This window comes from Carassius gibelio, chromosome B20 (genome assembly GCF_023724105.1).
Source record: "Carassius gibelio isolate Cgi1373 ecotype wild population from Czech Republic chromosome B20, carGib1.2-hapl.c, whole genome shotgun sequence".
Classification (NCBI taxonomy): domain Eukaryota; kingdom Metazoa; phylum Chordata; class Actinopteri; order Cypriniformes; family Cyprinidae; genus Carassius; species Carassius gibelio.
Genome location: NC_068415.1, coordinates 3,821,241 through 3,835,167, shown reverse-complemented (window position 1 = coordinate 3,835,167; position 13,927 = coordinate 3,821,241). Strand labels below are relative to the sequence as shown.

General features: G+C 34.4%; 1 protein-coding gene across 8 annotated transcripts in view; it reads right to left on the bottom strand.

Annotated features, from left to right (window-relative positions):
• Positions 1 to 1,397: 1,397 nt before the first annotated feature.
• LOC127984204 (dystrobrevin beta-like) overlaps positions 1,398 to 13,927 on the bottom strand; it is a 30,276-nt gene continuing 17,746 nt past the window's right edge. For 2 of the 8 annotated variants that reach the window (XM_052586736.1, XM_052586741.1), the window contains 9 exons: positions 13,333 to 13,419; positions 13,151 to 13,241; positions 12,879 to 12,952; positions 12,673 to 12,786; positions 11,081 to 11,177; positions 6,485 to 6,653; positions 6,155 to 6,244; positions 5,124 to 5,174; positions 3,038 to 4,687 (listed from right to left, as the gene is read on the bottom strand). In XM_052586736.1, coding sequence (XP_052442696.1) covers positions 4,656 to 4,687; positions 5,124 to 5,174; positions 6,155 to 6,244; positions 6,485 to 6,653; positions 11,081 to 11,177; positions 12,673 to 12,786; positions 12,879 to 12,952; positions 13,151 to 13,241; positions 13,333 to 13,419 — 805 coding nt within the window. In that variant the 3' untranslated portion in view covers positions 3,038 to 4,655. Of the gene's footprint in view, positions 2,778 to 2,850; positions 2,883 to 3,037; positions 4,688 to 5,123; positions 5,175 to 6,154; positions 6,245 to 6,484; positions 6,654 to 10,846; positions 10,868 to 11,080; positions 11,178 to 12,672; positions 12,787 to 12,878; positions 12,953 to 13,150; positions 13,242 to 13,332; positions 13,420 to 13,927 lie in introns of those variants that run through there. The other 6 variants (XM_052586738.1, XM_052586739.1, XM_052586740.1 and 3 more) reach the window with 6 other exon arrangements.

Sequence of the window (13,927 nt, the reverse complement as noted above, 5' to 3'; positions counted from 1 at the left end):
CTGCCTCCTCAATTTTAAAACACCACCACACACCACTAATAAATAGTGCTCTCTACTCTATAGGCCTATATAGCTATATATTTCTAATAAATATATATAGAGAGAGAGAGATAAAGATGCAGTAACACTTTATTTTACAGTGTTCTTATTACACGTTACTGTGGTAATAGCAATAAATTATGCATAATTAAATACAAGTGTAAACCAAACCCTCATCCTAACCCTAACCCTAACCATATAGTCAGTGCATGTAGTTCTTTAATATTACTCTGTACTTAAATGTATAAATACCTTAACAAGGGCACCATAAAATAAAGTCCAAGCAAAAATGCCAATCATTCAGTACCATGTAATACATTTGTATAACCATGGTACAATTTTTTTGAGGGGACTTAAACTCTCCAACGGGCCAAATGCAGAATAATATAACTGTAAGAGAGAGAGAGACAGACAGACATGCAAGGAATGGTGTCCTTGAGTGAATCTCTGCAGCGTCTTATTCTGTCACACACAGATTTCCCCCAGAGTACACGTCTGTTCATGCTGCTCTCATTAAAATTCATTCCACGTCATGCCTGCTCACGCTGGCAGCGTGCCGAGACCCTCCGACTGCCCATCTCTCTCTCTCTCTCTCTCTCTCACACTCACACACACACACACACACACACACACACACAGGTACTCATAGTGAGGAGTTTACAGCTCTCAGATCTCACTTATACTGTGACAACAGAACAAACATGCAACTCCTACAAAGAGTAAAGAGAAGTATATATACAAACTTATACAAAGAGAAGATACTGAGAAGTACATGCTTTTAGTGCATAGAAGTAGTATGCAAATATGGCCACAACCACTGAGAGCATCATATTACAAGAGTATGGAAATCTGTTTCCACAGTAGAATACAAACAAGAACCAAACAAAAATATCTGCAACTTCTTATCAAAAAAATGTGCTTAAACCTCACAGTTCACAATTCAGTTATACACAAAGAATTGTGAGACGACTAAGAATTTTCTCGCAATTCTCAGTCCTCACAATTGTGACCAAGTTTTTATCGCAGTTCTGAATTTTTATTTCACAATTTAGATTTTGTTTTCTCAGAACTTTGAGAAACAAAGTCCAACTTCTGAGATAAGTCACAATTACCCTTTTTCTAATTTATTTCTTTGAAAACATTTTTGTAATTGCAATATACAAAAATTAATTGTGAGAATTCCTATCCCCCCCCCCCCCCCTCAGAATTGCAATTTTATATCCGCAATTCAGAGTATATATCTCTCAATTTAAAATTTTCTTAGAATTGTGAGATAAAAAGTCACAATTGTAATTTTTTTTTATTCCGTAGTGGAAAAAGGGGTCAATATTAAAGAGAAAAGAAAAAATACTCCAGTCTTTTGGTTTGTTTTCAAGATATCATTTATTCTGAACACAACAAATCATCACTTGAAATCACATGCATGTAAATCACAGCCTCATTTCAGTAAAATTTGCTTCTTAAAAAAATATTGAAGTTGTTCGGTGCAAAGAGCGAAACACTGCGGCTACCGGCACCGTAATGATCTCCTGCACCAAACCAGCAAACTTTCACAGAAGAGATCTTGATCCGAAGGGCACAGGAAGTGATGTCATTAAGCCCCATGTACCGCAGGTAGAATCACATGATGCAGAGGTCCAGAAACAAATGACTCCATGAATTAACTTAGCGAGAAAAAAAAACTAAATATGGACTAAAGTTTAACCCAAAAGTCAAGAGTAAATATGATGAAAGACTTCAAACAAACTAAACCACCAAGTCATTTTTGGCAGATATTTAAGATTAAAATGAAATGAAGGCATCAATATGATTCACATTCCAGCTTTACAAAAACACACAACTGTAGAAAGGCACACAAGTACACACACATCCAGAAAAACACACAGCAGGTCAGACGTGCACGCAAATGTTTGTAGGTAAGAAATGTCCATTCATAGGAAATATTGACTACAAACATTGCTTCTAGAAAAAAGAAATCAACAAAATGAACGATTAGTAAACCTCTCCAGTAATAGGAGCACAGTACATCCACCTCTTCATTAATGTACCTATTTGAAAATCTATAAAACTAAATCAATTTGATCTTAAATATACATAAATGCTGAACTGGACTTCTGAACTCAAACATTTGAAATGACCAAAATATTTCCTCAAATGTACACTGAAAAGCTGCTAAAATGCTGTCCGTCTACTGAAAATAAATAAAAAAATCAAAAATAAATTACAGTAATGAACTCGACCCTTTCTTTAATTTAGTTCTTTAGAAGAATCATTTATACTGCATTTGCAGCAACCTCATTCTTGAAAACAACATGACCACACCCACATCCAACAAACCACGCCCACATACCCCAGCCAGCCAATCAACTCATCACGCTCGTCCATCAATCATGCATCACTTTCTATTGCGTTCCAACCTCAGTCCATTTAGTCTCGTTCTCGTCAGATCTGACACGTCTTTGGGTGTTTGTTTTTTCAAAAGCTTTCAAATTTGAACAAAATCAGCTACAAAATTCAAACGAGAATAATTATTCGAACTAGCAGGTCCGCAACACAGACCGTTAAAACTGCATCTCTATCTTAAAAACAAAGACGGGTAAAAACACTAAAAACAACAAAACATTTTCCTTCTCAAGCACTCCTCAGGAAGTCAAATCCCTGAACACGCTCTGATTGGCCGAGTCTGGGTTCAGAGGTCATTGTCTTTGTGGTGATGTGTTTGCATGGTGATGCCACACCTGAAATAATGCAAAAAAATAAAAAATGTGTTTATTCAACACACCTACAGATCTAATGCTGGGTGATACTCACATGGCACTGCTTGCTTCATTTTTTGTCTTAACCTGGAAAACAAAACTCAAAATTATAATTTTAATGTCAAAGATTCACTTTAACATTGTAAAACCTCACATATGAAATAATAGGCAAAAAAAATAAGAAGAAGAATTTCCTGGAATGGAACTAAAACTTAATGTTTTGTGTCATATCTGATACATCAGGCTCAAAAAGTAGGATATAGTGAGAATACGGAGCTTTTTGAGGGGAAACATTTCAGTTTTACTCTGATATGTATATGGACAAAAAGCAGGATGTAATTCTAACAGCTTATAATGTAAAACAAAGAGATCAGTCTTACATAAACTGCATACAAATATGTTGTCACTCTATATCTGGCCATAATACGTCTTTAGTAAGATTAGACTTAAATGTTTAGTTTTATAATCCAAAAATGATGCAATGCAATACAATGTTGATTGAGAGGTGAACAAATAAAACTTCCCGGAAAGCATGCTGATTATATTTGACACTCAGATTTGAACACGATTCTTCAAATAAATTATGCATGTATAATTAAGTAGCCAAAGTTGCTTCAGTCAAGCATTTAATTGCTAACAATGCACACAAACAAGGCAAAAGTTATTCTTATGCATACTTGACAATAATCAGTAAAGATTTTAAAGCAAAAAAATGATCCACAAGCTGAAGGTGGACATATTTACAATTATACTAAAATGCAAACTTGCTATAAAAGCATAAAAGATCAGTCAGGTGACAGAATGCATGTAGTATATATTACGTATAACAGGATTTTCTGCAGTTTTAAACATATTGATCATTTAAAGGCCATAGAAATTTGCCCATTAAATAAGATGCAGTAGACTTAATAGGGTTAATAAAGATAATATCTGCTAACATACTGCAAAAGCTGTAATATTCAGACACAGAGAGACATTGTCTGGAAGTCTCTGGTGATCCATTAATTCTCTTATCTGGAATTAGTAAAGCTGCTTCAGCTAAGTACAGTAACTAATTGAGTTGATACCTAACCCTTGTTTAACCTACATAGGGTTTTAATTAAATAGACCTTCTAATTGTGCATATAAAACAGCTGGCTTTTGAGCCCCTCGTTATCATATGCATAAATAATGACAAAAATAAACTGCTGACACCAGCTTCATGAACTAATACAGTACCTTTTTTCTTTATGTACATATGTTCCCAACTGTAAGTTTTTTTTAAATGAATTATTACTTTTATTCATCAAGTACACATTAAATTGATCAAAAAAAATTCTGAAGGATCGTGTGACACTGAAGACTAGATATCATACTAGACTGAATAATGATGCTGAATATTCAGTGTTGCATCACAGGAATAAATTGTATTTTAAAATATAATACAATAAAAAATGGGTAATTTACATTGTAAGAATATTTCACAATTTTACTGTTTTTACTGCATTTTGATCAAATAAATGCAGCCTTGGTGAGAATAAAAGAGATTTTTTGTAAAACATTCAAAATCCTGAAAGGTGTGTGTGTATGTGTTTGTTTAAAATAATTGAAAAATTTATATTTGCAGAAATATCAAGTTTAAATTATTTGTTAATTTAGTTTGAGATCCTATTTTAATTTTCTTTTACACATTTTTCAAACAAATTCTTAAAAAAAAAAATGAGCCTTTAAATGCAAGATACCATAAGTACACATATATAATGATCAATAATCTAATAGTCATTAGGGCATTTTACCAGAAACATGTTTTAAGTGCTGCTCTCCAGGAAATATTCACTCAGTAAACGATTCCAGCTCCAGCAATTTTGAGCAAACTTCTGCTCAGAGCCTAATTTGAGTGATGGCGTCTGAAACTAGCAGAGAAAGGCCATCAGAAGCAGACCAATAAAACATGAGCTGGATGGAGAGATGAATGAACACAGCGGAGAAAGAGAAAGAACAGGCGCGATAATGAAGGTGTTTCCCAGTACGAGTTCGGCTCATAAAGGTTCAGTGTGCTGGAACCCTCTGACCCTACAGGAAGTAGTTAAAAAAACATCCAGCACCCCTCCACACACTCATAAACAGCCTCCTCGTTAATACTAACGAGTAATTAAGCACTAACGAGCCCCCTCAGACAGAACAGACACACGCCAGACACACACACCCCCGCCCCATAAAACATTATGAGCTTTTGTTGTGTGCAGAGAGGATAAATATAATGAAATCCTTGATGTTCATGTAACCAGGTCTGCATTCAGGAGCACAGATGCATTCTGGGTAATGTAGTTCTGATGTGGAGGGGAATACCTCTGTCTTTGCCATTTTGCAGCAGTCTCTCATCCTCTTCTCCATCTTCTACTAAAGACAACAGAAAATATTATATTTTGTTTGTATATAAAAAATAAATTAATCAAAAAGCATACACTCCAGTTTTGTAACAATGTTTTGTCTAGAGACATTTTAATAATTTTAACTATTGTTTTAATATTTATTGTTTAATATTTTATTAAAAAATTTAATACAAATCGTTCTATTTCATTTAAATAAAGCTGAGATAATAATATTAATTAGATTTATTTTAATATAGTTGCCTTGGCCACCAACTTAAATAAAATAAGTTAAAAGTACTAGAATTAATAAAACTAAAAAAATAATAAAAGGCTCAAATCTAATTGTACAAAAATAATTAAAATTAGAAATGCACTTAAAAAAAAATTACTTAAATATAAAGTAAACTTATTGATATAAAATCTGAAAATTTACAAATTAAAGCAAATAAAAAGATTAATAAATATTATAATAGTATATAAATAATGCTAATTTAACAGGTAATGAAGGTACTCATATAACTGAGATAATATCATTGATTTTATTATGGTAATTTTTAATAGATTTTTTATTTTATTTTAGTTACAGTTTTAGTAATTTTGTTGCATGTTATATATCTATATCTTTTATAAAATCTGTATTTCAGTTTAAACATTTTAATAAATCAAGTGTTTGAACGAAAATGAGAAATGTTTGCTTGGCATTTAATGTCACCTAAAAGCTTTATTTCAATAACAAAATATTAAATGCGTTCAGATTTAGTTAACTATAATAACCCTCATAAACCAATACATTTACATCTCTATATTCAAATGCTATAATGGCATCAGAATGTCCAAAAATGTGTGTGTGTGTTTACTTTTTAGTAGTTTAGCTAGTTTATTATTAATATAGTCCAACTGAAAAGGATTGTGTGTCTGCTTCAATTAACGGGTAACCTGAAATTCTCACACCATTTCTCTGTCATAGCTGTGAGAACACAGATTACCCACAATGCATCGTGATCGTACCTGAGTTGAGCTCTTTGACCAGTGAAGACATGGTGTTTGTGATGGAGTCTGCTGCCACCAGAAGATCATTTCGCAGGTTTCTGCGAGGTCCTGTATGTTTTGTAAGTTTATTGAGTTAAAAAAAAGCTCAAATCACTGAATTGTTACACACTACAAAAGATGCATGAACTGCCTAATCTACAGATTAACTATTTTGGATTTATGAGGTGTCACTATGGGTGGGGCTACTCACAATCTGAATCATGTGACCGACAAAAATGCTTGTTGCTTGTCAGAAAATAAAAAACACAGTATTCTCTTTTGTGTTAAAGTGATAAATGAAGAGGTTACCCTGAGCAAATGCTTCCTGAACATCTCCACCCACTCCAGCTAAAGAGTCCTGGGGCCCGTGGGTGGGGACGTGTCCTTGTGTGGGGGTGGGGCCTGATGAGGGAGAGCGAATGGGCATCTGCATAGAACGAGGGGAGGCGTGGCTGGGGGAGGAGCCAGCGGCTTGAGCCTGAAGAGAGAATGAAAAGTTCATATTGTACGAGATACACCTGCTAAACCTTTCTGCTAGCACTAAAAACTACTGACTAATCTGACTGTGTGTGAACGCATATTCACATCAAAACTAAAGCCAAACTGAAATAAGAGAGGCTGAAAATTAAGCAAATGGCAAAGAAAGGATTGCTGAAACAAAACAACTTACAAAGTCCTAAAATATGTGCTACTACTACTAACACGTAAAAAGATGCATTCATATTTTTTGTGAGCTTACAGCAGACACTGGAAGATAAATATCGGGAGGAAAAGAAAGAGATAAATACATCTAAATGAAAAAAAGGGACTTTCACATAAACAAGCAAGAGACACTGAACAATTTGTCTCACATGCACACTCAAACAGAGCATTTTCATATCCCCATGTTCATGTACTAATACACTGCTAAAATACTACAAGCAGCAGGTTTATAGATGGAAATCATATTACCGGTAGTCCCTTTTTTATAATATTACAAATGAGTGAGCAGTGTTATTTTATTTATATACTATAATAGTATAATTTCACATTTTAGATCAGCTTTTATTTTAGTAATTTTATGTTGTATTTTTATTAGTTACATTCTTAGCCATTTTATTGGCTTCTGTTATTTTTTTATAAGTTTCTGTCTTTTAATATTTCCTTTTAATTTTATATTTTTTTCTGATTTACATTGAGTAATTTTAGTACTTCAGCTTTAACATGTTTATTTCAGTTATTGGCCAAGGCAACATTTATTTTTATTTTTTTTAAGTTAATGTTTTTCACATATATTTCAGCTTTATTACTAATAACAACAATAACACTGCCAAGAATACACTTTATTTCACTAAATTGGTTTGACTGGATTTTGTTATTTTTGTCAATTTTTGTCACTTAAAATATATGTAAAATATAGTAAATTATACTCTAAATTTATAGAAAAAAAATAAAAAAAAATCAATCACAAATGTTAATTTCAGGCCAGCCCAGAATTTTCTGTGGATTTTTACAATAGCAATTTTTCATTTATGAGTAAAATAAGATCTGTGTAGTAATGTATTAATGTGAAAAGACTTACACATTTAGTTCTACAAGATAAATGACACTCAGTCAAGACCCCAAGCGTGAATTCTGAAGCTGCTATGTTTTATAAAAACCTTAGTTAATATACTTATGTGATTGTCTGATTTTTGAGGCATGTAAACTCAAACTATGGCATTGTGATTATTTAGCAACATAGCAACTTACATTTAATGTTGTAGTACCTTATTTTACTCATAAATGTGACTCTTGAGCACAAAACCAGTCTTAAATCTCTGGGGTATATTTGTAGCAATAGCCTAAAAAAACATTGTATGGGTCAAAATTATAAATTTTTATTTTATGCCAAATATCATTAGGATATTAAGTAAAGATCATGTTCCATGAAGATATTTTGTACATTTCCTAATCTAAATAAATCAAAACATAATTATTTATTAGTAATATGCATTGCTCAGAACTTAATTTGGACAAATGTAAAGATGATTTTCTAAGTATTTAGATTTTTTTGCATCCTCAGATTCCAGATTTTCAAATAGTTGTATCTCAGCCAAATATTGTCAGATCCTAATAGACCATAAATCAATGGAAAACAGTGTTTTAAGTGGCCCTAAAGAGGTGCCGGTACTCTATTTTAGCAAATTATTATTATTATTATTATTATTATTATTATTATTATTATTGATGACTCCCCTCATCCCCTGAGGTAACAACAACTATATTGAAGGGGTTTTATATACAGCAGTCAACAGGCGACCTTCATAATAAATCGTTTTATTAGTTTTTGGATTTGCTTGAGCTAGAAAGAACTACTGAACATAAATAAAATGTGCAAAAGGATTTAGAAAAAATACCCTTAGAAAGAGCTAGTGCATTTCTTCATTAGCTTGCGTCTGACCTCCAGCGATATCATTCCGGCTTGGTGGGATGTCAGCTAGCGAGTCAGCTGATTCTGATTTTTTTCTTTTAGTACTCAGAGTCTGAAGCAGTACTAAATCTCAATCTCAGAATCTCAAAAGATTCGCGATCCCGCTCCGAACTTCCGAACTGATTCAAATGATTCGCGATCCCGCTCCGAACTTCCGAACTGATTCAAATGATTCGCGATCCCGCTCCGAACTTCTGAACTGATTCAAATGATTCGCGATCCCACTCCTAACTCCCGAAAATGTGCAAATGAATCACGCTCCATACTCCGAACTCCCAAAATGACTCAAATGATTTGCAAACCCGCTTTGAACTCCCAAACTGACTCAAATGAATCACGCTTTGAACTCCCAAACTGACTCAAATGATTCGCGAACCTGCTCCGAACTCCCGAACTGATTCAAATGATCGTGATTCCCAAACTGACTCAAATGATCCACGAAGCCGCTCCGAACTCCCAAACTAATTCAAATGATTCGCGATCCAGCCCCGAACTCCCAAACTGACTCAAATGATTCGCGATCCCCAAACTGACTCAAATGATCCACGAAGCCGCTCCGAACTCCCAAACTAATTCAAATGATTCGCGATCCAGCCCCGAACTCCCAAACTGACTCAAATGATTCGCGATCCCCAAACTGATTCAAATGATTCGTGATCCCCAAACGGACTCAAGTGATTCGCGAACCCATTCCGAACTCTCGAAATGATTTAAATGATCCGCGAAGCCGCTCCGAACTCCCGAACTGATTCAAATGATTCGCAATCCCGCTGCAAACTCGCAAACTGACTCAAATGATTCGCGAAGCGAAGCTGCTGTTCTGCTGTGCTTCTAAAGCTCTTGCAGCAGCTCAACACTGGTTTTCTCTGAGGTGGTCGGATCACATCAGATTGTGGTTAATCTTGCAGATCATGACTTATATCTACTCTTCCTCTCCCTGCAGTTTAGTAATATAAAGATTCCTAATTTGAACTCCCACCTCTTCTGTGGGTTTTATTGTTCTGGGTCTGAATTTGGGCTCCTGGGGTCTCAAAAAAGAAACATTTTCAATCTCCAAGGTGAACGTTATGACAACACACTCTTAGAAAAAAGGTTTCATTGGGGTTCTATATAGAACCATAGGGTTCTTTATTCAACTCCAAAGAACCTTTTATGCTAAAAGGGTTCTATAATGACAAGAAAGAACCCTTTTGGCACAAAGGTTCTTTAGGCTATTATTCATTCATATATTACATTATTCTGCAACATTTTGTATTTGTAATTAAATTATTGTTTGTAGTAACTTAATATCACATTTTAATCATGCTGGTTTTTGGAGAAAAACTGAAATGGCACTCTTCGTGTGATATTAACTACATAAAATGATATAAATATACACATTTTCTAACCAAATTTTGTGATCATTCACATGCATTCATAAATGCATTTGTATACACCGAATAATGCAGTGAAAGAACGCACTCAAAATGCACACCGCACAAGTATGACTTCATCATGTAACTTTACATTAGCCTAGATGCGTGCACTTTTTAGGCACGATTTGTTCAGTTTTTGAATATACTTGATACTGTTAAAAGGCACATAATTAAAACAAAAATTACGAGTTCACATAACGCACCTAAACACGCTTGGAAAACGTAATTAGAACTAGCTACTAAATTAGTTAAAAATGCCTATCCATATACAGCTATGATTCGCATACCCCAAACTGACTCAAATCAGTGCTTTAAGTGGCCCAAAAGAGGTGTCGGTACTCTATTATAGCGAGTTAGGAAGTGTGCATTGTGAAGGGCGCTCTGAAAAGCGGCAGCGCAGGCAAAGGATTAAAACCTCTATTAAAACAGATGTCCAAATGAGCGTACCGGTACGCTAAAAGCACGTTCTGGCCGCACGGAGAGGTGGCGGTACGCTCAAGAGCTATATTTGGAAGTGGCGGTACTGAGTACTGGTGCGTACCAGCCCACTTAAAGCACTGATGGAAAGCATATTTATTCAGATTTCAGATTATGTATACATTCGAAGAACTGACACTTAAGACTGGTTTTGTGGACCAGGGTCACGATTCAAAAACTGCTATTCTAAAAACATTCTGTGCTATTCTACAGTCTAAATCTCCATTTATCTACATATTTATTTGTGTTAAATGTGCATAGCAAAATGAGTCTTTTATGAAATCACACAGTAATTTCTCTGACATGCACAGTAAAACACACACTTACAGCTTGTCTCTGCTCCTCATCCTGCAGGAACAGGACAGAGATGGAGGAAAAGAACACAGGGAGTGAAAACAGATGAGGAGAGCAAGTATTAACTCTATCAACTCTAATCCGAAAAGAGAAGAAGTGAAAAGTGGGAAACTAGATGAAGGCAGCAGCTCAGATGATAAACTCTAAAGAGAGTGACGCCCTCCAGTGGCTGAAATATCACAGTGCAGCAGAAAGAGTGTGCTGTACCTTCAGTAGTTTCATGAGTCCTTCCAGCTGCACCATCAGCTCTCTCCTGCTCTCCTGAAGAGACGACATCCTCTGCTCCAGCTCATCCTTCCTCTGCCTGAAACACACACAAACACAACTTCTGAGAGAATGAGGTTTATTAGACCTAAGCCCTAAATCAAAACCATCATTCAGATTTAAACTACAACATGTTTTGGTAGATTTATTTTTACATTTTGAGAAGCGCTTCAATTGTCCTTTTTTTTTTTGGCATTTAATATACATTCAACATATATTTGAGGGAATATTTTCAAAAATGTGACCCTGCAAAACTTGTGCAGCAGAATTAAACACTTTTCCACAATTCTACACAAGTTAAACTGGAACTGGTCCAACGGGAGAAGAATAATGGCAAAAAGGAAAACTGTCTAGACAATAAAGTAATGTAATTAATAATTTTATTAATTAATTTCATTATCAAAAACATTTTCTTCCAGTGATTTAGAGGGGGAAATTATTTTAGGATTTTATGACATTTTCCCAACAATTTTTGAAAATAATGTCAATAATGTATCTTTTAAATAATGTTTTATAATAATAAATAAAAATGATGGTAATATTTTACAATAAGTTACCGTTTGTTAACAATAGGTAAAGAATTAACATGACCTAACAATTATAAATATATATATATATATATATATATATATATATATATATATATATAGTCATCAGCTGTGTATATGTGTGTGTGTGTATATATATATATTTATTTATTATATACACAATATATAAAATATTAACAAACGGTAACTTATTGTAAAATATTACCATCATTTTTATTTATTATTATAAAACTTTATTTAAAAGATACATTATTGACATTATTTTCAATATATATATATATATATATATATTTACATTTATTATCCATTTGTTAAAGTTATTTAATAAAAGTATAATTGGTCATATGTTAATTCACAGTGCATCAACTAATTTTATCAAATACAAAATGATACAAAAAATGCACAAGAACAAGTTAGTTCAGTTCAGTTTAATTGCTAAGGAAACATTTCTCATTTTCATTTAGTTTAACTTGATGTAAGTTACTCAAATTCAAGTTTAGTAAAATGATTAAAAGACATCTGAGTTTCAATGCTATCTGATATCTGTGTGTGTGTGTGTGTGTGTGTGGTCCGGATAAACTGCATGCTGTAAAACCCAAATGTCTGCACAAGGATCGCTAAAATGTGTCATTTTTTGACCATGTGGCGACATTCCTGGTCTCTATGAGGAAAATTACTTAGAAGTCACACTAAACAATGTTTTTTAAATATACAATGTTTTCTGTGAAGCTTGTGTTCAGGGGTAGGAGATAGAATACACAGTTTATATAGTATAGAAATCATTATGTCTATGGAAAGTCCCTGTACATCAAAAACCCAACATGTGTGTGTGTTGTGTGTATGTGAGTGTGTGTGTATGTTGTGTGTGTATGTGAGTGTGTGTGTATGTTGTGTGTATGTGTGTGTGTTTGTGTGAGAGTGTGTGTGTGTGTGTGTGTGTATGTGTGTTTGTGTGAGTGTGAGAGTGTGTGTGTGTGTGAGGGGTACCTGAGCTGCCTGAGTTCTGCCAGCAGGGTCGGGTTTTGTTGGACTCTCTCTGGAGTCGGCTGACATGCCTGTTCATGCTCCTCTCGCAAACGCTGGATCTCCTGCAAAATCTCCCTGAAAACACACACAGCATTACCTTTCAAACACTCTTTCACTGAGACTGAAATCCAAAAGCACTGGATGTGAATCTTCATGAGCGTGAGTACCGGTTCTTGCTCTCCAGCTGCATGATCAGATCTCTCTGCTGTTTGTTGGTGTCGCAGGTGACGTCCGAAGGTCTCTGTCAAACACAAGAGCAGGAATAGACAAATATGACTGTGTGCATTTGCTTAACTGTCCCAAAATGAGACCTAAACGTTTCTTTGATGATAAACGTAATGTTAAAAGTCGATTTAAGTGTTTTTTCAATCCTAGAAGGCATCTTGTAAATATGTAGTGAGCATAATTTGGAGAGAGATAGTAAATGTGTGTAACTCACTCCTGTGTGTCCAGGATCCGTGGCCAGACGAGAGGCGTAACGAGCGATGAGTTTGTGCTCTTCATCTGTTCGGGTAGGACTGTCTAACGCACTACAAACACGCACAGAAAACATTATTACATTTACATTTACAATAACCTCAGAAGACACACACACACACACACACACACCCACACACTCACCGTGGGCTGCTCTGGAGCTTGTTCACATACGCTGCGATCAGAGCATGTTCCTCATTCAGACGCTGAGCTGCGGCGAGAGTCGGCGGTCTACACATACAAATTGAATTAAAAAGCAAATTACAGACTCAAACAGGTTTTGTATGAGAGACTGTACTGCAATTTGTATTAGCAACGTGTCTATGCTCCAAAATTAATGTAATAACATAATTTACATGTTCCATCAAATAAAAAATGACATTTATTAAAATACTAATTATTTAATAATTTTTAGGAATGTACGATATTATTGGACCAATATTGGAATCTGCTGACAATGGCTTTAAATGTAAATATCGGCATTGGCCCGATAAAGGTCAGAAGCTATAGTTTAAAAAAAATTAAAAACATGACACTTTAAATTATTTGATATATACTTACTGATTTATTCATTAATGTGTAATGTGTTATATTTTTTCAATAAATTATGAACTCAGAATTTTTACAACTCTTTTTCTTTAGGCCACTTACAAATGTTAAATGTTGAGGTTACTATTGCATCTTTCTGAAAAATATGCAGTGACTAATATACATTTTATTTATACTTATTTTCTAATCT